This window comes from Apodemus sylvaticus, chromosome 5 (genome assembly GCF_947179515.1).
Source record: "Apodemus sylvaticus chromosome 5, mApoSyl1.1, whole genome shotgun sequence".
In the NCBI taxonomy this organism is placed as follows: Eukaryota; Metazoa; Chordata; class Mammalia; order Rodentia; family Muridae; genus Apodemus; species Apodemus sylvaticus.
The window spans coordinates 108,093,210-108,117,361 of NC_067476.1; the positions used below are offsets into that span (position 1 = coordinate 108,093,210).

General features: G+C 43.9%; 1 protein-coding gene across 1 annotated transcript; it reads left to right on the forward strand.

Annotated features, from left to right (window-relative positions):
* Positions 1–13,834: 13,834 nt before the first annotated feature.
* On the forward strand, positions 13,835–23,835 carry Dut (deoxyuridine triphosphatase). The gene is made up of 7 exons (XM_052183468.1): positions 13,835–14,008; positions 14,409–14,541; positions 15,861–15,952; positions 17,529–17,573; positions 22,992–23,066; positions 23,216–23,286; positions 23,501–23,835. Exons 1-7 carry the CDS (start codon positions 13,861–13,863, stop codon positions 23,555–23,557), a joined length of 621 nt encoding a protein of 206 aa, XP_052039428.1. The 5' UTR covers positions 13,835–13,860; the 3' UTR covers positions 23,558–23,835.
* Positions 23,836–24,152: the final 317 nt, after the last annotated feature.

The window sequence follows — 24,152 nt, forward strand, 5'->3', positions numbered from 1 at the left end:
CAAAAAGGTAGCTATCACACTCCACATAGTAAAGGACCGCTATGTGGGAATTCCCTCCTAGAATGTTCTACCCCATAAACTATTTAGCTTCGGTTGCATGGCTTGCTACCCATAGCCAGGACCATGCAACCATACCTCCCTGACTCATTCTTGGTACCCTTGTTTGGGTACCAAGTGTTGTGTACAAGACTTTTCCCATAGAGATGAATCACACACATGCACAAGCACAGTTACTCTCCCCAGAATGGGAACCCAGGAAAAATCCAAGCAACAATTGACAAAAATCCAACTATTCTGGGGTTCCTAGCAGGGATAAGGATGAGCGCTTACTCAGAGCAACAGGGAAGGCTCAAAAACAGTTACAGTACTGAAAATCCCACCCAGCACAGGCCACAACCCATGGAAGCTGCAACCTGGAGCTTTCTGCACAACTTGCAGGCGGCTCAACACATGTGAGGAATCTCTCAGCCCCTAAGGCAGCTGGAGCTTAGCCTGGCAGGTCAGAGTCCCCTACACCCCTCCTGTCCCCAGTGGCTGCTCACAGTTTCTCAAAGCTAGGAGGAGTCCTCAAGAATATTCCAAGTTTCCAGTTTCCCAGGCATATGTTCTTTTGCTTTGTTTTGTTTGTGTGTTCATTTGCCTCTGCACAATGAAAACACAAAAGTGTAGAATCCTCCTTGGCCTTTCCTCCCCCCCCCCCCAGGAAGGCCTTCTCTCACCATAGGCCTCTTCCCACCAAGAAACCAAGACAGCCTCCCCTATCTTTTTCCTTACTACACAAACACCTCCTCTTCTTCCCTGGGAACTTGCCATTCCAGCACTACAGAGTATATCAAAGAAATCCTGGTTTCCAGAAACACCAACCACCCCACCACCCCACCACCCCACCACCCCACCACCCCACCACCCCACCACCCCACCACCCCACCACCCCATCACCCAACCACCCATCACCCCATCACCCCACCACCCCATCACCCAACCACCCATCACCCCATCACCCCATCACCCCACCACCCCATCACCGAACCACCCATCACCCCATCACCCCACCACCCATCACACCATCACCCCACCACCCCACCACCCCACCACCCCATCACCCCATCACCGAACCACCCATCACCCCATCACCCCACCACCAATCACACCATCACACCATCACCCCACCACCCCACCACCCCACCACCCCATCACCCCATCACCGAACCACCCATCACCCCATCACCCCACCACCAATCACACCATCACCCCATCACCCCACCACCCCATCACCCCCTCCTGTCACGGGCCCAGGATGCAGCTGCTGATTACTGGTGTGTATGCAGTGATATGCTCAGGTTGAAATCAGAAAAGGTGATATACTAATTCATGTTTGGTTTTGTTTTTTTTATTTCCTTTTCATGGTGACAAACTATTTAAGAAAAACACCTTTAAAAGGGAAGATTTTTGCTTTGATTCAATGTTTCTAGAGTGTTAGCCACTCTGGCTGACTCCATTGCTGTGGGGGAGGAAGCTGAAACATCGAGTAAATGGTGAAGAGAAGATGCTGTTCCCCTTATGGAAACTGAGGAGGAAAGGACACAGCTAGGGGAAGGAGCCCAGGACAAGAAGCACCTCTAAGAATACTCCTTTAGTGACCTATTTCCTCTCAGAGTGTCTACCACCTCCCCAAAATGTCATTGAATTATGAATCAGTCAGTAGACTAATTACCAAATAGGTCAGATCCTTCATGATTCAACGGGCTCGTGTTGGTTGTCCCCAGGAACTAGGATCCAAATCTTCAACCTATGAGCCTTTTAGAGGAAACATCATACCCTAACCACAACAAAGTGGTCTTGGATATTCCTGAGAGAGAGTTAAGGGCACATAAATAACTAGGAAAGTGAAACCGGGCTCTCTGAGATGGCAGCTTCTCTGAGATGGCAGCTTCTGGTTCCCACAAAATCTTTGGAGGAGAAACCAAGGAAGTGAGGGCTTCTGCTTCCTGGTCTGTACTGTGTGACAAACCAGTACCACAAGCTCCTGCCGCCATGGACCAAACCGCTCTGCTTTGCCTTCATTACACTGTGGTGGACTGAAATCTGAAAGTGTGTCCTGAATGAACCTCAGATTGCCTCTGTCAGGTATTTTGAATTTAGCAACAGAAAAGCGATAACTACTGTAGGGGGCAAAACACAATGCCTCCAGTTCTGTACCTCAGTCCTTCTTTCTGCTGTTTCCTGTCCTAGCGCAGGAGACCATACTGTCTTTGTAAGTAATACAGGTGTGTAGTGAGAATTTGGGTTTCTTTAAAACACCACAAAAATATTATAAGAATGTGTTTTCATTTTAATCCCAGGTGTTGGGATATTGGACTGCTTCAGACTGTCCACAGCTCTGCCTCCAGCTCTGTGGGGGTATGATTTTGATAGCTAGCTGCAGACAGTGCTTGTAATTGTGTGACATTTGGAATTCTGGGGACTTTTCAGAGGATATATAAATGCTAGGGCCCCAAAAGAGATAGTGGATCGTTGGGGTGCTGTTGGTTGGTTGTTGTCAGTCGCAGTTTGTTAAGCAGTCATGTGCAAAGAAGAAATAACAAGAAAAAATTAGATAATCCTGACGACAAAGATCAAACTTGCCCCAGGGAATCCCTACTCATCAGGAAGCAGTCTAACAATACTGCCCCCTTTCTAACCCCTGATTTTATTCAGGATCTCTTTCCTTTCCTTTCTATACTTTTTTCTCTCTTATGTAGTGTTAGGGGATTGAAAGGGTAGAAGAAAAAGGGTGAAAGAAACAAGGGTAGAAGAAAGAAGAACCCACAAAGTAGCAAACACTGGGGTACACAGGTGTGTGTATGGGGAAAATCTGGATAATCAAAAATGACAGTGCTTTAAAACTATTATTCGTTTTACTCAGACTCAAATTGTAAATTCAAGTAAATTATAAAAGGTTGTATGAAGAGTATCTAGGAAAATTGTAAAAGAAAAGATAGTCGATGTGCTAGAATAAGATAAATTCTGCTCCCATGGCCAGATAGAACCACATAATGACCCTCTGACCAGGGACCAGTCTACAGAGACAGCTATATTATAAAGTGAGCTGTGCAGTCCAATAATCCTCTTTAAAGTTAAGAAAGGAAGGCATACTATGAAGAAGCACCATTGGCCAGGCAAGATGGAGAAAAACCATGCTCCTCAAGGCTGTCCCGGTTCAGACCATGTGACCCTCCTCAATTCACAGTCCCCTCTGGCTCCGACTTTCACCTCATATTAGTTAGGAAGTTTAACTTCAGCCTTTCAGTCCCACTCAGCTGCGGCTGGAGCAACTTTTGGGACTAATGATCTCCGTTCAGCTTAATTAAGAAAGCAGCAGACATTCTGAATGCTGTCTGTTCTGGAATTATTAATAAAATTATACCACAAAATTAGTGCTAGGAGCAAAGACTCTGGCCTTGCTAGGATATTTAAGGTGATGGTGTGTCTATCAAAATGTTTAGCACAGCAGCTCTGGTAGAGCTGGTAGTAGTGGTTAAATGTGAAGAAATTCTTTCTAGGGTGTGATGAACCCACAAAAATCCCTAAAAATAAGTCATCAAAGCAGCGATATCAACCAGGATGAGCAATCGAAGCATTCTAAGGTCTGGACATGGGTTTTAACCGAATGATGATTGTCCTGTGTGGTTTTGGTCTAGGAGCTATCTATCGCTTTTATACTATTTACTTCATAAGAGCTAAATGATGCCTTTAAGTGAGATAACAAAAATTCATCTCAGAACTATAATTATGGAGATTGTGTCTTCTGACACTCTGCATAATCTAGAGTCAGCTGTTCATGATGGCTGCTGTTGTTCAGTTAGAGTATGCAGTGTCTTCAAGAGAATGTCACACTCTCAGACTTTATGTTAAGTATTCTGACCCCCACCAAATTGCAGCACAATGAGGCAATAATTTGTGGGTTAGTTGAAATAGTTTCATACTAAGAAATACTCATGCAATTAGCTTCTAAGCCACTTAATTGTCAGCCTATTTTGTATCAGTCTAGAGAGCCATTTTGTTTTTATTTTTATTTTATAAGTATGAGTGTTTTTCCTGCATTTGGGTAAATGCAGTTCATGTGTCCTTGCTGCCCATGAAGGTCAGAGGTACCTGATGCCTTGGAACTGGAGTTAAGATGATTGTGAACATTTTTGTATGTGCTGGGAACTGAACCCAGGACCTCTGCAAGATCAACCAGTGCGCTTAACCACTAAGACTTCTCTCCAGCCCCTCCTAATTGTACACTTAAGATCTCAGTGCTGATCCCATGAAATTAAAATCCTGCTTCTGTTCATTGGATTCTTCAGGAGAGCCTTGTAGACATAGTCATGTGTAGTTTCTAATTTACACACCGATAAAATATTTTCAAATATGTCTACACACACTTCTGGGGGACACAAAGCACTCTGAAATGATTCCCAATGTCATTCTTTTCTAGGTGTGTGTGTGTGTGTGCATGTACCAGAGGTCAACCTCCAGTATCATTTCTCAGGAGCCATTTTCAGTGTTTTTATAGACAGGTACCAGGGGCCAGCCCTGATGGGGTCTTCTTTCTTGTTGGTTCTCCTTGAAACAGTGGCAGGGGAAGAGAATTGGTAGAGGGTAACACTTTGTACTATGAGATATTTAGGGTTGCTGTATAATAATAAAACATTTACATATCTAAGTCTAAGTTATCTTGCTACTGTAGCTGACCTGTTTTCTGTGTTCCCCCGAGGCCAAAAGCTGCAGTCTCTGGCACTAGTACCTCATCCTAAAACAGCAGGAGATTAAATAAAGGATTCATTGCTAGAGTGGTTTCCCTTTTGTCCAGACTCCTCTTACTTAGCAGGCTAGGTGGAAGTTTGGAACAAGGAGAAGAGAATAATGCTCACAGAAGGAAAGACTTTTACATAAGCAATATGCATAAACACATAAATTCATATACAGATTCAGGCATGCACATACATACATTTCCATTCAAACCAGTTGGGCCCAGCTTGCATACATTCTCACAATTACATACTTACACACACACACACACACACACACACATCCATACTTAAATATGCATTTGGAGTAAAAGACCAAGCACCAGTGCAGAAAGAACTCATTCATTCTGGGTGAAAAATGAGCTCCAATATTTATTGCATAGAGAAAGAAAAAGCTTCAACCCTTTTAATGCTAAATGAATTAAAACCAAGTTTATAAGAAGAAAGCTTCATCCCTTTAACAAGCCTGCCTTGTTATTAGGAAAGCCCTGTCCTGTCCCGTGGCACGGAGAAGCCTGCCTGCCCCTGCTCTCTCTGCGGTTTCTTCTTATTCCTCTTTCCCTCTGCCTTCCGCTCTCTTAGATTTTTTTTTATTTTACCCATAGTTTCTAAGTTACTCCACTCTACATTCTCCTCCTACTATTGCTTGCTTCTCCTGCTCTGATGTCACAATAAAGCTCTCACTCTCCGTGCCTTTTCTCGCAGTGCCTATACTTCTGGAGTTCAGTTCTGTCTAAAAAGTATTCTGTCAAAATGTTCTCCTCAGCTCAGTTCTGACTCTTCTCTTGGTCCTCAGCACTTATACATCTTTCAGAATACATGATCGCATGTTAAAAGTTCATCCCAAGTTTACACAAATTCAAATCATAAATTGAGTAAGAAGTTTACAACAGTGAATGTTTATATGCATATTCATTAGGAGTAATTATCTGGCTAAACACTTATCACCTATTACAGTTCCATAGATTCATTGAAAGATAAAAAAAAAACATAACTAAGTTATTAGTGAAGTTCTGTGTAGATAAACTCAGTCAATATCTTATCTTCTGTCCTAGCACCTATAATAAATTGTTTGTTCTCTTTTTATGACCTTTGCTTAATGGTTTTACAACCTTTTGGAAAGTGCTGTGAGTAGTAGAAAGTCTAATTACTATCTAGAAGCAGTTAACTGGTGACACATGAGAGACTGAGAGTTCTCATTGCAGTTTTGACTATCAGAAAAGGACCTAATAGCAGTTCCACTATAAAAGACCTTAATAAATACTGCTACAATTTTAGAAATTCTTATAGGATCATCATTAAGAATTAGGAAATCATCTACTTGTCTTTATAGCACCACTACAAGATGGTATATCTTCATAGGTCTGCAGAGATCTGCTCAAAGGGATGGTCTAATACCTAGTGATTGTCATATGTTTAATAATACCAGGAAAAGCATTTTAATAGCAGGAATCTTTCCTAAAATGATTTTCTCCTGGGCCTTGCCTAGTGGAGTTCCGTCGTAGATGTTAATCTAAGCCAGTCATCTCAGGAAGATCACCTGTTAGTTATTAGCTTGTCCTATGATGGCTCCTGACAGACAGCGTCTTCCATTGACCAGGGACATGAGAAGCAAGGTTACTTTGGCCCATCTTTTGGACAGGTCCTAAATTCAAATAGAGTTGGCTAGCTGAGACTAAGGACTGTTTTCTACCACTGCCTGCATCTCTTCCAGCCCTGAATTATTGTCTGAGAAAATATACTCCTGCTGGGAAGGAACATAAGAGTTTTCAAGTCCCCAAATCTGAGAAAGCTCCTCTATGAAGGTCCTTCTTTGCAGAATGGGTTGAATAGAAAAACAATGACACAGGCCAGAAGTCTGAGACATGGGAAGCAAGCAAAAAGTCAATACTTGTGGTAACTGTGTTCGTTTGGAGGCATTAATAATAAACTCCCAGCCACCAACAGTGTTCCATGCCCCATTAAGAAAAACAAATTTAAAATCACTTTAAGTTCTTACCTTCTTTCTCCCTGTGTCTTTGTCACCTTTGTCTACTGCGTGAGTCTCAATCTGTGCGTAACTGTATGCTGTCTTGTGAATCTTACCCTATGTCTGTCTGTGTGTCTGCATCCCTAACAAAGAACTTTGCTCTCTCTTTTATACAACAGCACAAGAGGCATCACATGGGGGAGGAATGAGGGCTACTTTACAGAAATCAATAACAGTTTTATAAGGAATTAAATCACTGACTCCAACTGACCCAGATAACAAGCAAACAAATCTTATCAAGCAATATTCACATTTTGTCTTCAACATTTATGGAAAAGATTCATTTTATAAGGTTGCCTTCAACCTACTTGCTGTTTCTAGCATTTATTACCATAGCATGAATTGCTCTCTGGGTCAGAAAAATGGAAGAGAACATAACAAGATTACACCTATGCATTAGATGGGAGGAAAACCAGAGAGTGCAGCCCAGGGAAGGAGCACTTCCAGAAGGGCAAATCGACTCTGAAATGAAGGATCCTGATTCTTCTACAGTCATCGTAGCAGACCCAAGGAGCATGGGCAGAGACAGACTATGATTTGTCATGGTCTCCCGGGGACACATGGAGACTGCAGAGAATGGTAGAGGGACGGACATGGACTCTGACTCCAGGGTTGAACTGTGAAGCTCGCACTTGATCCTCAAGTTTCCCGCTGCCACGGGCATGCAGTTAAATTAGTCAGCAGGACCGATGGCTGTATCTTGGTAGAATAAACCATGATGGAATGATTTTCAGTTCTTAAGTCGGTAGTTTGGATTTCAGTCCAGTGTTTGTTGTGAGCTAATTTCCACTGTCTTTAATAATGCCCTGTCCTGTGTAACACCTCAGAATCCTGATACTCCTTTTCACTTAGCTCTTTCTCTGTTCACTCTAAAATAACCCCAAATGAAAAATGATTGGAAAAAACACTTTCTATACCCAAAGTAACAAAAGCTACTGCAAGATACATCCTAGCTTGGTGGCAAGTACTGTAAGCCAAGCAACATCTCTGTTTGAATAGAACACTCAGGTGAGCACTTGGAAGCATTCATGAAGTTCTATGACTTTTGCTAATCTGGAAGATGAGATATGAGACCATAGAAAAAGACTACGTGAGAAGAAATGATTCAGTAAGTGATACGGGGGCAATGAAATCCATCACTCCTGGATGTAAGTTTCTGGAGTGACGTGAGGTCTAAGACTAGGAAACGGGAGTCCCAGCAACCAACACAGGATGAGGGAATCAGGGATTCCAACAATTTCTCATGGGAACTCTCTTCAGAAACTATGAGAGAAAGAACCCAGTAAAATGAAAAGACAAGTTAAGAGAGAGACCCCTGAACCATGCTCCAGTGTGAGAGAAACGCAGCCAAGGTTTTCAGGACAGAGGTCACCACCACAGACCAGAGCCAGACCATGGAGGAAAAAAAACAAAACAAAAAGAATAGGCAAATGAGATGAGATGTAGCCCCAATAACTCAAGTGGAGAAACAGTTAGCTCGAGATTGCTTTTTTTTTTAAGTCATAGAGGAAATATGTTTTTATTAAAATGTATTTTTTGTTTTGTTTTTCGAGACAGGGTTTCTCTGTGTAGTCCTGGATGTCCTGGAACTCACTATGTAGACCAGGCTGGCCTCAAACTCAGAAATCTGCCTGTTTCTGCCTCCCAAGTGCTGGGATTAAAGGTGTGTGCCATCACTGCATGGCTAAAATGTATTTTTAACAATATATTTCTATTACAGTCCCCCCCCCATACCTCCCATCTTCTCCATTTCCCCACCCACCCAAATCCACACCTATTCATTCATTCTTACATTAGAATAAAAACAGTCATCTAAAGTGAAGGAGGAAGAGAAGGAGAAAAAGAAATAAAAACAAGCAAAGCTGACAGGAGCCTGACATAGCTCTCTCCCAGGGATGCTCTGCCAGAGCCTGATAAATACAGAGGGGGATGCTCGCAGCCAACCATTGGACTGAGCATGGGGACCACAATAGAGGACCTAGTGAAAGGCCCAAGGAAAGACTGCTGTTTTTTTTTTTGTTGTTGTTGTTGTTGTTTGGTTTTTTTGTTTTTTTTTTGTTTTTTTTAAGTATGACATTACTAAAAAAGAGAGTGCTAAAGTCACAATGAAATGCATTCCAGGAATGACGTAAAAGTCCTTACTAAGCTACTCCCAGGCCTGGTGCTTAGGAAGTGTTTAAAGAATTATCCTAGTTCAGAAGGTGAGTTCTGTATCCTTTAAAAAGAAATATCAATGTACAATCTAGAAACAGAGAAGTAAATCCCAGTACAAAGAGCCCAGAATGTTGGGAGTATTACCCCTCAGGAGTGTGACTTGGAGTGGGTGTGTGCACAAGTTTAGGGAGGCATCGTGCTTGGTTTCTTATATTTGAATAACAATATAGGAAAGGAAAGTCTTCAATTAAAATTAGAGAAACAAGGGAGTTGGGGATACAGAATAGCTAATAAAGTGCTTGCCTAGAACACATGAAGCCCTGGGTTCTATCCCCAGGCCCTGACAAAATCAGGCATGGTGGCTGTCTTAGTCAGGGTTTCTATTCCTGCACAAACATTATGACCAAGAAGCAAGTTGGGGAGGAAAGGGTTTATTTAGCTTACACTTTTCACATTGCTGTTGATCACCAAAGGAGGTCAGGACTGGAACTCAAGCAGGTCAGGAAGCAGGAGCTGATGCAGAGGCCATGGAGGGATGTTTCTTACTGGCTTGCTTCCCCTGGCTTGCTCAGCTTGCTTTCTTATAGAACCCAGGACTACCAGCCCTGGGATGGCACCACCCACAAGGGGCCCTCCCACCTTGATCACTAATTGAGAAAACGCCCCACAGCTGGGTCTCATGGAGGCACTTCCCCAACTGAAGCTCCTTTCTCTGTGATAAATCCAGCCTGTGTCAAGTTGACACACAAAACCAGCCAGTACAGTGGCTCACATCTACAACCCAGCACCATAGAGGCTGAGGCAGGAGAATGAGAAGTCTAAAGTCATCCTTTTCAAGCCCAGTGTGGGTCATGGGGGTACATGAGATCCTGTATGAAAAACATAATGAATTCAGAAAATAAAAACAACAAGCAGAGTAGGCCCTACCTCTCTCTCCAGGGAGGCAAGTCTACTTAAATGCTGTGGGCTCAAAAGAGAAAAAACAAAATCAAGCAAGCAATGTTTTTAACAAAATCGCAGTCATTCAATTTTACCAAAGAAGACTTGGGAGTCAGATGCTGGGTGAAAGCCTGACAGCTGGCAGAAGCAGAGGCAGAGGCAGCTCCCAGCTGACCTTCCGTGCTGAAGTCCCCAAAAGGAAGTCCTCCACACCACCTCACAGCCATTCAAGCTCAACGCCCCTCCCTTAAATTCCTGTTTGTCTCTCTACCAGTCCTCCTGACTTCCTCTTACTCTGAATTTTGTGTGTGTGTGTGTGTGTGTGTGTGTGCTTACTTCCTGTCAACTTGTTGTGTGCTCTGCCTCTTGACCTATGGCTGACTTCATTTAATCCTGTTGATAATGAACAGAAAACTCTTGGATGAAAGGTCTGTGCTAGGCCTGAGCCACACCACGACTAGAAACAGGTTTGTCCAGTAAATAACACAATCTGTGGGTTCATAGTGTGATCACATATCCTGCAATAAGCAAAACAAAACACCAGGAGAGACACTTCATGGGAAGAAGAGGTTGGTGTCCAGAGAATGGGATAAGAGGTTAAGAACTGGAGAATCGTGGTCAGAGCATATACACAATTATATACTAAACTGAAAGGAGCAGGGCGGTGGTGGCACACACCTTTAATCCCAGCACTCGGGAGGCAGAGCCAGCCTGGTCTACAAAGTGAGTTCAAGGACAGCCAGGGCTACACAGAGTAACCCTGTCTCAGGGTGGGGGGAGGGGGGGCTGAAAGGAACATATTTTTATGTATCTGTTCACATGGACCTGATTGTTTGCGCATCACGTGTGTACAGGTGCCTTCCAAAACCAGAAGACATAATTGGGTCCCCTGGAGCTGGAGTTAGAGGCAGTTGTGAATCACCAATGTGGGTGTTGCTCACCAAACTGGGTCTGATATAGGACACCAAGTGCTCTTAACAGCTGAAGCATCTCTCCAGGCCCAACAATAATTTTGTTTTAAAGAATTGAATACAAATACTAAAATTTATGAGAAGAAATAACACAGGGCTCCTATTCACTAAACAATGAGATCACATTCACCATTGTCTTAGTGTTCCATGGCTGTGAAGAGACACCATGACCAAGGCAATTCTATTCTATTTTATTCTTGGTTTTTCTTTTTTTTTAATATTCTTTTTTTTATTCAATGTATTTTTTTTATTTACATTTCAAATGATTTCCCCTTTTCTGGCCCCCTACTCCCCGAAAGTCCCATAAGCCCCCTTCCCTCCCCCTGTTCTCCCACCCACCCCTTCCCACTTCCCTGTTCTGGTTTTGCCCTATACTGCTACACTGAGTCTTTCCAGAACAAGGGGCCGCTCCTCCGTTCTTCTTGTACCTCATTTGATGTGTGGATTATGTTTTGGGTATTCCAGTTTTCTAGGTTAATATCCACTTATTAGTGAGTGCATACCATGATTGATCTTTTGAGACTGGGTTACCTCACTTAGTATGATGTTCTCCAGCTCCATCCATTTGCCTAAGAATTTCATGAATTCATTGTTTCTAATGGCTGACTAGTACTCCATTGTGTATATATACTACATTTTTTGCATCCATTCTTCTGTTGAGGGATACCTGGGTTCTTTCCAGCTTCTGGCTATTATAAATGGGGCTGCTATGAACATAATGGAGCATGTATCCTTATTACATGCTGGGGAATCCTCTGAGTATATGCCCAGGAGTGGTATAGCAGGATCTTCCAGGAGTGATGTGCCCAGTTTTCTGAGGAACCGCGAGACTGATTTCCAGAGTGGTTGTACCAATTTGCAACCCCACCAGCAGTGGAGGAGTGTTCTTCTTTCTCCACATCCTTGCCAACACCTGCTGTCTCCTGAATTTTTAATCTTAGCCATTCTGACTGGTGTGAGGTGAAATCTCAGGGTTGTTTTGATTTGCATTTCCCTAATAACAAAAAACCCAGGATAGCTAAAACTATTCTCAACAACAAAAGAAATTCTGGAGGAATCAGTATCCCTGACCTCAAGCAATACTACAGAGCAATAGTGTTAAAAACTGCAGGGTACTGGTACAGTGACAGGCAGGCGGATCAATGGAACAGGATTGAAGATCCAGAAATGAACCCACACACCTATGGACACTTGATCCTCTACAAAGGGGCTGAAAACATCCAATGAATAAAAGATAGCCTTTTCAACAAATGGTGCTGGTTCAACTGGAGGTCAGCATGCAGAAGAATGCAAATTGATCCATCCTTGTCTCCTTGTATTAAGCTCAACTCCAAATGGATCAAGGACCTACACATAAAGCCAGACACTCTGAAGCTAATAGAAAAGAAACTGGGGAAGACCCTTGAGGACATCGTTACAGGGGGAAAGTTTCTGAACAGATCACCAATAGCCTATGCTTGAAGATCAAGAATTGACAAAAGGGACCTCATAAAATTACAAAGTTTCTGTAAGGCAAAGGACACCATCAAAAGGACAAATCGGCAACCAACAAATTGGGAAAAGATCTTCACCAACCCTACATCAGATAGAGGGCTAATATCTAATATATACAAAGAACTCAAGAAGTTAGACCCCAGAAAACCAAATAACCCTATTAAAAATGGGGTACAGAGTTAAACAAAGAATTTTCACCTGAAGAACTTTGGATGGCAGAGAAGCATCTTAAAAAATATTCTTGGTTTTTCTAGACAGGGTTTCTCTGTGTAACCCTGACTGTCCTGGAACTCACTTTGTAGACCAGGCTGGCCTTGAACTCAGAAATCTACCTGCCTCTGCCTCCCAAGTGCTGGGATTAAAGGCGTGTGCCAGCAATTCTATTAATAAAGAAAGCATTTAACTGGGGCCTTTCTTACAGTTTCAGAGGATTAGTCCATTATCATGGTGAGGAGCAAGCAGGCATGGTGCTAAAGCAGTAGCAGAGAGAGAGAGAGAGAGAAAGAGAGAGAGAGAGAGAGAGAGAGAGAGAGAGAGAGAGAGAGAGAGAGAGAGAACGAACCTGTGTGGGCTTTTAAAACTTACAGACACCAGGAATACAAAGGCTGGATCAAGGCATATAGAGTCTTTACCTCATGTACTTTGAATCTAACCAACAAGTAGACATTGGACAAGAAAATACATGCATGTGCAGACTGTAATAAGAAATGTAAATAAAAACATATTCTGAGAGTAAAGAGAGTGGTGACAGGACAGCCACTTCAGTTAAGATGTTCCAGAATGGCCTCTTAGAGTTAAACGGAGTTTTGCTGAAGTTCAAGCCGGAAAATGGGCAGAGGTCTGATCGCATTGCTAGAAATTCAGGAAGTTCTGGGCATATCCATAAACATTAAAACCTGGGAGCCAGGGAGAAGGCTCAGCGGGAAAATAAGCTTGCTGCTCACGCCTGTCCACCAGAGGTCTACCCTTAAACTCGCCTAAAGGTGGAAGGAACTCGAAGGTAACCTCGCATTGGCAAGACCTGAGACACACAGACACATCATGCGACTGTACAATAACAGAGTCTTTAAAAGAGCCTCAAGAAGCCTAGTGTATTGCACACCCATCAGGGGAACCAATCGTCCCAATAAGTTTAGTAGGCATGTTTATAAAAGTGCCTTGGGTCTTCTATTATTTTGAAAATTAAAGTACGCCACAACTTGAGTTCCTCGTGTTTATGGTACCGTCCAGATAAAACCAGAGACTCCAGAAAGTTAATTATCCTCTCTGAAAAAAATCAAAGAATGTTTGACTCCCAGCCGCGGGGTGGGGGTGGGGCTCCTTGTTGCTTTGGCTGAGGTAGAGGAATTTTAAAATGCCCTGCAGGTCCCGCGGTGGAAAGCAAAAGGTCTCCGGTTGGCGCTTCAGAACGTCAGGGCAAGGACAGGCACGCGGGAGGGCCGCTAGGCGGAGCGCAGGGCGGGGCAGCGGCCTCAGGGCCTGCGGGGCCTCCAGCGCCATGCCTCTCCCGAGCGCGGTGCTGTGCGGCCGCCTCCAGCCGGCCCTGCTCCGCTCGCGCACGCTCAGGTCCGCACAGAGCCGAAGCTGCCAAGGAAGCGGAGGAGCCCCGGATTGGGGCGCGCGGCCTGGGCCTGGAGCGCGCGCTGGTGAGGAGGGGGGGCTGGCGCTGGGGCGGGAGCGCGCACTGCAGTGGGGAGGATTAGGGCAGTTCGAGGGCGCGCGCTAGTGGGGGGAGTTTGGAGCGGGAGCGCGCTAGTGGGGGAGTTTGGGGCGGGAGCGCCCTTGTAAGGAACTCCGGGGCTGAGCAGGTAACGGTGAGCCTGGGCCTGGCCTGGAGCGCCAGGGCGAGTCCATTGGGAGGCCCGAGGAGGGGAGCCCGCCGCGGTTGGTGCCTCCTCTAGGCCGCGCTCGAGCCCTTTACGGAAGGCCGCGCCCCCCGTCCTGCGGGGTGGGCTCGTCCAGGCGGGAGATTTTCGGCGGGCCCTCTCCCGCGCACATCTCTTTCTGCTTTTCCACCCACCTACGCCGCCATGCCCTGCTCGCAAGACGCTGCGGCAGTCTCTGTCTCCAAGAAGGCTCGAGCGGAGGATGGCACTTCTCTGCGCTTCGTGCGGCTCTCGGAGCACGCCACGGCGCCCACCCGCGGCTCCGCGCGCGCTGCAGGCTACGACCTGTACAGGTGAGAGCCGCGGCCGGACGGCAGGAGGGCAAACACCAAACCTTGGTGCAGTCGTGGCTCCCCCGGGTTCGCGCAGACTGGAAGAGTTCATCTTGAGCAAACTCAGTAGGGGTTTGGGCGAGCGGAGAGTAAAGGGTTATGACATTTTCAAAGCGACACCCTTTCCAGGTGGAAGGTTTGGATGAGCAAGGCTTACTGTTGACCAGAGGGTGACCATCTGCGGTGTGCACGTTAAAGTCTAGGAAAAGGATCTATGGAAGCTGTGTACTTCTCTCATCCGGTCCAAGGACTGGGAACTTGAGGAAGGGGGTCCAGGCTAGCTAGTGAGGTGGCTCAGTGTAAAGTAAAGCACTTGCCATGGTCACTAAGCCTGATGACCCGAATGTATGCATGCCCAGTCTTGGGAGAAATTTTACATACTTTGGCCATCGTCTCCATAAACGGGTGTTTTCTGTGTATTGGGAATGGCTGATCTTAAACAGTGTAAATTCCCTGTGACAGGAACGGGGCTACCCGTATACTTCTACCAGATGCCAGGCCAACTTCCAGCGTTGCTCATTGTAAAGTCCATGAAGTGTCTTTGTTTTTTAGTCAGGAAAGGAACTGCAGTAATAGAGACTACAGCCATATTTGGTAGATGGACTTTGTATGTGATCAGTGTCCATCCCCAAAGCTGCTCAGGGAGACCAGCTCTCTCTGCCACAGAAGGTCACAGCCACAGCATGGGAGGCAGAAGGAATGCATCGCATCTCTGCCTCTCACCCGTGTTTGACATTTTCTTCTGCAGGTTAGGTTCACCCTCATCAAGAGAAGCATTGTAAAAGTAAAATAGGTTCATAGGTGTTCTCAGGTTGGAAGTGTGCCTAGCTCGGGCCCAGGGAGTGTTAGATGTTTGCACTTTGGTTGGCCTTTTCATATTCTCTCCATAAAGTTAGTGAATTGAGTCTGCCTTTCTGCTCCTCATACCAAAATTCGCCAGCCATCACTTTCTGAGACAAAACCACAGAACACATAGCAGAGACAATGTTGACATCTCCCCGTTCCCCACTCCCACAGACAATTTTGTGTTCTTGCTCTGCCTCGCCTGGAGGTCACAGAGCTCCTCTTGGCTGGGTGTTAGGCTTAAGGGCCTGAAGCTCTCTTTCTAAAGCTAAAATGCCTACTGCCTTGTAAGTAAACTTCTTTGTAGGTAAGTTAGGAACCTGCCATAAGATTGCTTATTGGATCTAAGTTTATATGAAGTGATGACATGCATTTTTATATGCATTATCATAGGAAAGAATGTTAAAAACAGTTTAAAATACTTGCTTGTCTTTTAGTGCCTATGACTATACAATATCACCCATGGAGAAAGCCCTTGTGAAGACGGACATTCAGATAGCTGTTCCGCCTGGGTGCTATGGAAGAGTAGGTAAGTGGCTTAAGAAGCAGGTGACTATTTCTCATGCCTGACCTTGATGATAACGTCTGCCATCTTAGTGTTGCGTGGCCACAGAGTGAAGTTAATGCTTACATCCATTTAAAAAAAAAAACATGTCTGCTTTTCCTTTTTTCGCCTTTTATTTCAAATATGTTCTGGAGCTAATATCACATTCATCCAGTTGTTGGCTCTTAAAACTTCACAGAAAAGTGCAAAGTTCTGGTGTTCTTTAGGTGGCACTTTTCCAGTCTACATATGAGGTCACATTCTTTGTAAATAAACTGTATTTGTATGAGAAAATGGGGTCTTAGAATGATGGGTCTTGGCATTTTATATTATTGGGGGGGGGAGCTGCCAGATTGTGTCAACCCACTGAACCTTGTCTTGTTCTGCGTCCTAGAGATTAGAGTGAGGGGCACTTTGTTCTAGAGAAAACGTGTATCACTTACTGCTGAGGAAAATGGGCTGCAATTCATGGGTTTGGATTTTTCTAGAGCATGTCACTTGTCTAGAGCATGAATTCAAAACTTGTTTAAAAATATGCCTTTTGTTACTTCAAAATAAATAGGAGGGAAAAAACTTAAGTCTCTTCCTTGGATAAGAGACCATGACTAACACTGTCTTGTTATGCATCCGTAGAACCTCTAGGGCTCTGGGCCCCCAAAAAGCAAAATGGGTTTTCCTGGTCTCTGCCATTACTGAACTACATTTCTAAAGTTCCAGGCTAGAAAAGCAAAGAGCTGGCAAGAGGGTAACATCTCAAGAAGAGGTAGCAGTTACTGCGTTATTGACCCAGCACCTACTATAGGTTATTCTGAAGCATGGTTTTAGATACTAGGATTATTGAGGTGGACCTGTTAGCCAGCCCAGCAAGTTAAACCTATAAAATGTTTCCCAGTTTTAGAATTAAAAACATACAAGAGATACTTAGTTCACCGATGTGGGGGCTTTGGCCGTTCTCACGTTTCATGCATACAGGTCTCCTAACCTGAATAATGAAGAGAAGTCCTAGGTTCTTGTCTAAACTTTTCGCATCTAGGATTTGCATGTTCAACTCTCTAGTCTTGAACTACAAGCTAGGCCAGAGAGATGGCTCAGTGAGAAAAGCACTTGTCATAAAAGCCTTGACCGGACCGGAGTTCTATCCCAGACCCACCTGTAGGAGAGACCTGAGTTCGCAGAGTCCTCTTCTGACCTGTCCCAACACATCATACACACCTACGCAGTCATAATGACTACAAATAATTTAGACACTAGCCTGGGCTGTGTGTGCCTGCATACTCTCCAGGTCATTCTAGCGTCCTGTAGCTTGCATCTGCACTACCACCAGTCATGGGTTTGGGCTTTGAGATTGTTTTGAAATAAAATGCTTCAAATTTTTCTAAACTAATCTCCTCCAACTTTAGTGGTATAGTATGATAAATGTGCACTTTAAGAATGATCTGTTGAAATTGAGATGAATATATGAACATCAGAGGAGACCATGGGATTTAAATTATGTCAAAAAATGGTGTATCATTTCCCCTTACCATTTAAAATAACCACTGTCTTCTGATTTTGTTTCTAGCTCCACGTTCTGGCTTGGCTGTAAAGCACTTCATAGATGTAGGAGGTAATATTTCTTTATTCTATGAAATTTTGTAGTATCCTTACCACTGGGAATTCATAAGTCTGAATAGGCAATAGTTAGTATTGTTTGACTTTGTGTAATTTTTAATGATCATATTATGTGAATGGCTTATTATTTACTAGTAACAGGCACAGTGTGATGAAGGGCTTTGCCTCACTGTCCTGGTAATCCATACTTTAGTGCAAAATTGATTCTTAAAATAGAAAATCCTTCTGTGTGGTTATTGGGTTATAGTTTGATGAACTAAAAAGCAAAGGTTCTGGAAAGGCAGCTCCAGATTATAAGAGTTTTCTTAGTTCTGGAAGAAGGAAAGGCCACACGTGTTTTGCAAAGTGTAACAAGGTACTTTCCCCATGAGTTTTCCCGCACTTACCACAGGTGTCTTCAGAGACACCTGTTGCCCATTGCCTTTGCGACTGTGTTGTCTAGTCACCATCTTTGCTACGGGGTTTCTAACCATACTTTATATGTAAAGAATCTTCACTTTCCAGGTAGGCTTCTTACATATGTATTTATTTCCTGTATGCCAGCCTTTTGCCTGTGTGTGTATACATGCATTGTGTGTCTGCCTGGGGTTCTCCTGGAGGCAGAATGGAGCAACATCCCCTAGACCTGGGGTTACAGAAGGTTGTGAGCTGTTGTGTGCATGCTGTTAAAAGTTAACCTAGGGCTGCTCTGTAAGACCAGCAGGTTCTTTTAATCATTTTGTGAGCCATTTTTGTGGATGATAGATTTTTTTTCTCTACCACTAGTGAAATGAGCCAATCCAAGCCAGATTCGATTATATTAAAGGCAGGTTTATTGGGTATTGCTCTGGACAAGTTCACTGGTCCCAAGGATTGAGGCCATGGGGGTCTCCTTGGGGGTTGGGTGGAGGAAGTGAGAAAGGGTGAGTGCACAGAGAAGGGAAAGAGAGAGACCAAAATGTCTGTATTATATAAGAGGTAGGGACTAAAGGATGCTGGGAAAACCTGGAGGCCAGGTCTGCCCTGATGTGTTGATGTGTAGAGTATACACTTCAGTCCCTTGTCCCAGGGGTCAGAAACCACACATCAGGCCCTACAAAGGCTTATTTGTTTCTGATTTTTGGGATCACATGACTACACTGATGTGCTACTGTCTTGACCGTCTTCATCCAGCATTTCACTTCAGACACATCAGCCCTTACATACTGGTATGCTAGATTCTCTTGCAGCCATTTTTTACAGAACCAGCCCCCCCAAAATGGTGGTGTTTTTAAAGATGAGATAATTGGCTTAGAAATGTGTTTCTAACAGCACTTTTGTTACCAGTGGGATTAAAAGCCACCGGTGATGGGCTTACTGTCCTGTGTCAGTGTAGAGTTAATTAAGTACCCAAGGAAGCTGCCCATACCTCCTTACCCATTGGCCTAAGTTTCCAAAGTACTGGTGTCTCCCATGGCATCACTAGGTGGTGCTGTGGAGCAAGGGAGATACCCGAAAATAGCTTTCTGTTCTACATAGCCTCAAGGTTGATGTTTAAAATGTCCTCTCTTAGGTTGAGAATTCTCAGGACTTAGTTACATTTAATTTTCAAAAAATACTTTTATAGGCCAGAAATGTTTCAGCAATTAAAAGCACAGGATGCTCTTCCAGGTGACCTGGTTCAATTCGCAGCAGCAACGTGGAAACAGCCTGTGACTCCAGTGCTGGAGAATCCGACATCCTCTTATGACTTCCTCGTGCACTGAATGCATGTGGTGAACAGACGTCGACGCAGGCAGAATATCCATGCACATAAAACAATTTAAAAAAAAAAACAACTTTTTAACCAACTCAATTACGGTCACTTGGGATATACTAATTATCCTCTGAGGGGGTGGGAAAGCTAAGTAATGTGTGTGAAGCATCCAGCAGTGTTTGGCACACACTAATTCAAGCTAACAGTTCTGTCTCCTAAGGACATAGCAGATTTTTTTTATGTGGAAACTTCTTTTTTCCCTCCAACTTTGATTCTAAATTTTACTCAGCTTAAAACAACCATCTGGGGGAAAATCGTGTAGTTGGAAAATTAGTTTGCCTATTGCTTGGTATGAGGTTATTCATAAAATCACATTGTGGTATGTTCTTGGATGCAGAATATCTAAAAGAATTTCTCTCAGGTACAAGTTTATCATAGTTGGCAACTGAAGGCAGATGCTATTAGAAGCCCTGGGCTGTGAATAAGAGTCAAAAGGAAAAGTTGACTATGCAAGATTGTGTTCTGAATTCACATCTGGAAGGTGTGGAGCATTTTTACCAAAGAAGTTTCCAACAATGACATGCCAAAGTCTTGACACAGCAAACCTTTCCTGAAGTCGACTAACCACTGCCAGTCCCAATGCCTGGTTTTTCCACTGATAGCTTTCCAAGATACTCAGTGCATTCTTATGAAGAGAGGTGAGGACGCAAGGATTATACGCAGAACTCATAATCATGCAGAGACAAGAGCAGTCCTGTGGCTTTGTTTGTTTGCTTGCCTCTTTTTTGTAATAGTAGCAGTATGATTGAACCCAAGAACTCACACACTCGGGCAAGTGTTCTAACCTTCTCTAGTCGTCTTTTCCCTTGTAGTCACCTTGTAGGTGCTGGGAACTGAACTCAAGTCCTCTATAAGAACAGCCAGAGCTCTTAACTGCTGGTCATGCCTCTAGCCTGTCTTTTCACATCTCCATGAGACAGAATCTTATACTAAGTTACCAGGTGGGCCTTGAAAGGCTGTCACTCTGTGTCAGCCTCCAGATAGTTGGAACTTTAGACCTTTGCCACCAGAGCCAACATTTTTTCAATTATTTATTTGCTTGCTAGTTGAAGATTTTCACATTTTCACGTTCCAAGCATATAAAATGACCTGGCGCTATAGAATTCGAGACACCTAACTATTTGAATACTCTCAAAAGGAGAACTTGCAGATATACAGTGAAGGGCTATATATGCTAGAAAATTACTGTATTTGCAACTCATGAAAAAGAACACGTTAAAAATATATCATACAAAATGTAGAAACGTGTATGGGCATGCAAGTGTCCATTATTCATATAGAAAGAAATGTCCAGCCACAGGGAGACGGGAAGTAGGGCCACAGAAATCTCTTTTATTATTGGCCAGCAGTTAGACTGTTGCCATCTGTCCTGGCACAAATGAACACTCAAATATTGCTGCTGGAAGTTGGAATGGTTGTGCTGCTTTTGGGGGTGATTTAGCAGTGGCCTCATGTATATCTCCATCCTTTGACTTAGGAAAGTTTTTATAACTTAGGGATATACATGGAGGGCTGTTCTGTGTGTCTCCTGGCAAAAAAAGAAAAAAGAAAAAGAAAGAAAGCAACATGACTGTTTGGTGTTATATAAGATAATAGTCCTATAAAAATATTGGCATATCCTTTCTATGCATGTATCTAAAAGGAATGAGTAGAGTTTATGCTATTTCAAAGAATAACTGCTTCTTTGGAATAAATGTCACTTTAACTTCCTCAGATGGTAAATAAGATGAAAGTCATACCCAAGCTGTATGAATACACAGCTTGGACTGAGCTCAGAACGTTTCTCTCTTCTAACTCTCCCAGACCTAAGCCTGGAAGCTTCTAGCCTCTGTACAATCTGATCTGCCAAGTTGACTGATTCAGACCAGCTTCTCTTGGCTTCTGACTGGATCGCTCTGCTTGACGGCCTCATCCTAACTTAGGCAATGTCCCAATCTCTGGCTTCTTGTTCTCTGGCTTGTTCGCTCTGCAGTCTGTCTCTGTACACTTCTCCTGATAAAACTGCTGTAGAGACATACCATACCACCCCCAACCCCCTTACGTAGCCCTTCTTTCCTGTGCTGTTATGTGAGTTGGGTGTATTCTACTCTGACTCATTCAGTCAGATCTTCTCTGACTTGTCACTTTGTCTGCTCCTCGATTAGGTGTCGCTTTCAAACATGACTGCTTCCTTTTACAAACTAACCTTACCTTCCCTGTTAGGGATTAAGGTTGTGTACTAAGGGCGTGTCTGTATTCCCACTGGATCATATAGACATAAAAGATGTTTGGATGTGATCCCTTGTCAGAGCAGCCATGTCACTGGGTTAAAATCCCTCTGTACTTTGGGGTGGAACAGTTAAAGTAATTATAAACTTTGCTACTATAATATTGACTTTTACCTTGTGCATGGTGATGCTCTTTGAATAACCTAAAGAATTTGGAAGTCAGTCCAGGTTATCTTTCACAGATTCACTTGTAATAGATAGGCCTATTAGACTGAACCTCAAAGGTCTTCCATAGTGGGAAATTTCCAGCCTTCTGTGGCCATTCATTCCAACATGGAACAGCATGCTCTATACAAAGGAGTTTCCTTGTTAAGTGCAAGCTACATCATCCTGCAGTCAACCTCTCTCCAAAGAGTATGAAAACAGCTGGCCCAATCTTCTTGTCAGTTCTTTTCCTAAGTATTAAGAACTAAACTAATAAACTGGTAAAAAGGAAGCCTTATATAATATTTGGATCGGTGAAAGGTTTGTTGCTGTTCTAGAAAAATAATAGATCCTCAGTCTAGACAGAATGAACTGCCTTTGACATGTGAACTAGATCTCCATGTTAAAGACAGAAACAGAGGGCTGTTAGCCACATTATCTGTGCTTCTGTAAACACATCACGTTCCTGACTCCAGGACGGCTGAGGGCAAGTCTGGGGCATGTATCTTCTGGGCCATGGCAAGGTCTCCTGTAAAGATCTATTCAAACAGGTACTAACTAGACATTTAGAAATAATCTTGGGCCATCAAGATGGCTCACTGGATAAAGATGCCTGCTACTGAGCCTAATACTGACCGGAGTTGAAACTCGTGATGTGGAGGGAGAGCCCTGATTCAATGGTTGTCTTCTGACCTCCACACACTGCTGTTGCAACAGCAGAAATTTCTAGTGAACTCATCAAACTTACCAGCCGGTGTTTACTGAGTGGTTGTGGTTTAAGAAGGAGAGGGTTGGAAATGAAATGAGGAATGTAAATGCGGTCCCACCCTGTTCTGATCTCCACAAGACTGCTGAGCGCATGGCGCTGACCTCCCACTGCAGATCACCCACCGGCCTCTGGAGTCCTGTTTGTGATTCGGTCAGAGTAGCAGTGGAGCTGTCCGCGGAGAAGACGAGGTCCAAATCTTCCCAGTGCATGGTCATCATCTGGGACGTTGGAGATGGTGCATGCTGGGCTCAGCCTGCAGTAGGAAATGCTTACACCTTGATGGGCATTCACACTGGAAAATCCGGACACGTTTTTTTTTTTAAATTCTTGTATTTTAGTAAAACTTGTTTTCAGACTCTGTAGGCCCAAAGCGTGACTTTGTCAGTTGTAATCTCAGAAAATCTTTGGTAAAGTGATTTTGAGATCACCCCTGATCCTCTGCTGGTTTCTCTCCTCCAGCCGGTGTCATCGATGAAGATTATAGAGGAAATGTGGGCGTCGTGCTGTTTAATTTTGGAAAGGAGAAGTTTGAGGGTGAGTTCAGTAAATATGTTCATGTTCATAGGAAAGTTTGAGCTCCTGTGTCAGTTAAAACTAACTCTGGTTCTCACTGAACAAGACAGGTTACAGAAAATAGATGAGTACACATGGGTGGTAATCTGGGTTCTGCTTTTTCTTTGAAGTGAAAAAAGGTGATCGGATTGCGCAGCTCATCTGTGAGCAGATTTCTTATCCAGACTTAGAAGAAGTGCAAGTGAGTATTGTAAACAGGGAGCGGAGAATGACCGGGGTGTCCAGTGGGGGAAGGGCCGTTCTGCTGCTGCTGGTCACTATGAAGTTAGTGACTGGTAATCTGTACACGAGGCTAGGTTTTTAGTTTGAGTCGTGATCATTTTCATCTGAGTGGGTCCATGTGGTGTGCAGAGGCTCTGACTCCACGCCTTCCCCTTCCTTCTAATGTCTTTCAGACCCTGGATGACACTGAGAGAGGCTCAGGAGGCTTCGGCTCCACGGGAAAGAATTAAAACTAAAACATACTGTGCTGTTTCAACACTGGACAGAGGAGCTTTGACTCTGGGAGCATTTCGTGGTCTAGGCTACAGAAAGGAGACCTAACACGTAGGACCTGTTCTGTTCTCTGGTTGATGGTCGCCTGTAAATCTGCATGGTGAGGATGGCATTGACATGCAGACTTGGTAAAACCAAGGGTATAATTAGAGTTTTTTGTTTGTTTATTTGTTCTCGAATTGCTGTATCATTTGTAATTTTTTTTTTATACAATAAAGTTGAAGTCTTTAGCAGATACGATTTTTACATAAGCTGAAGAACCAAAAGGAAGTGTGACTCAGGGCTGTAACAGTACTTGGAGGCTGAGTCCGGAAGATTGCAGTGAGTTAGGCTAGCCTAGGCTACTTTGAGATGCTGTCTAAGGAAGGGGGTGTGATCAGTGCTAAAAGCCACTCCTTGTTTTTTTCTGCACTGCTGCTGTGTGACACTGGAACTTAAAAGTCTACTCACCCCAGATTTTGAATCCACAAAAGTACAATGTGACAAACTAAAGAGCTTATGTGCTGTGGGGGAGGGGTTGCAAACGGGAGCAGAAAGGACTCAGAAGTCACT

What these genes read in the sequence shown, in the direction of transcription:
- Dut (XM_052183468.1), top strand. Translation starts at nt 13,861, where the DNA reads ATGCCTCTCCCGAGCGCGGTGCTGTGCGGCCGCCTCCAGCCGGCCCTG. An exon ending in TGGGTGCTATGGAAGAGTAG is followed by an intron (nt 15,953 to 17,528) that starts GTAAGTGGCTTA and finishes TTTTGTTTCTAG; the next exon opens with CTCCACGTTCTGGCTTGGCT. An exon ending in TGGAAAGGAGAAGTTTGAGG is followed by an intron (nt 23,067 to 23,215) that starts GTGAGTTCAGTA and finishes TTTTCTTTGAAG; the next exon opens with TGAAAAAAGGTGATCGGATT.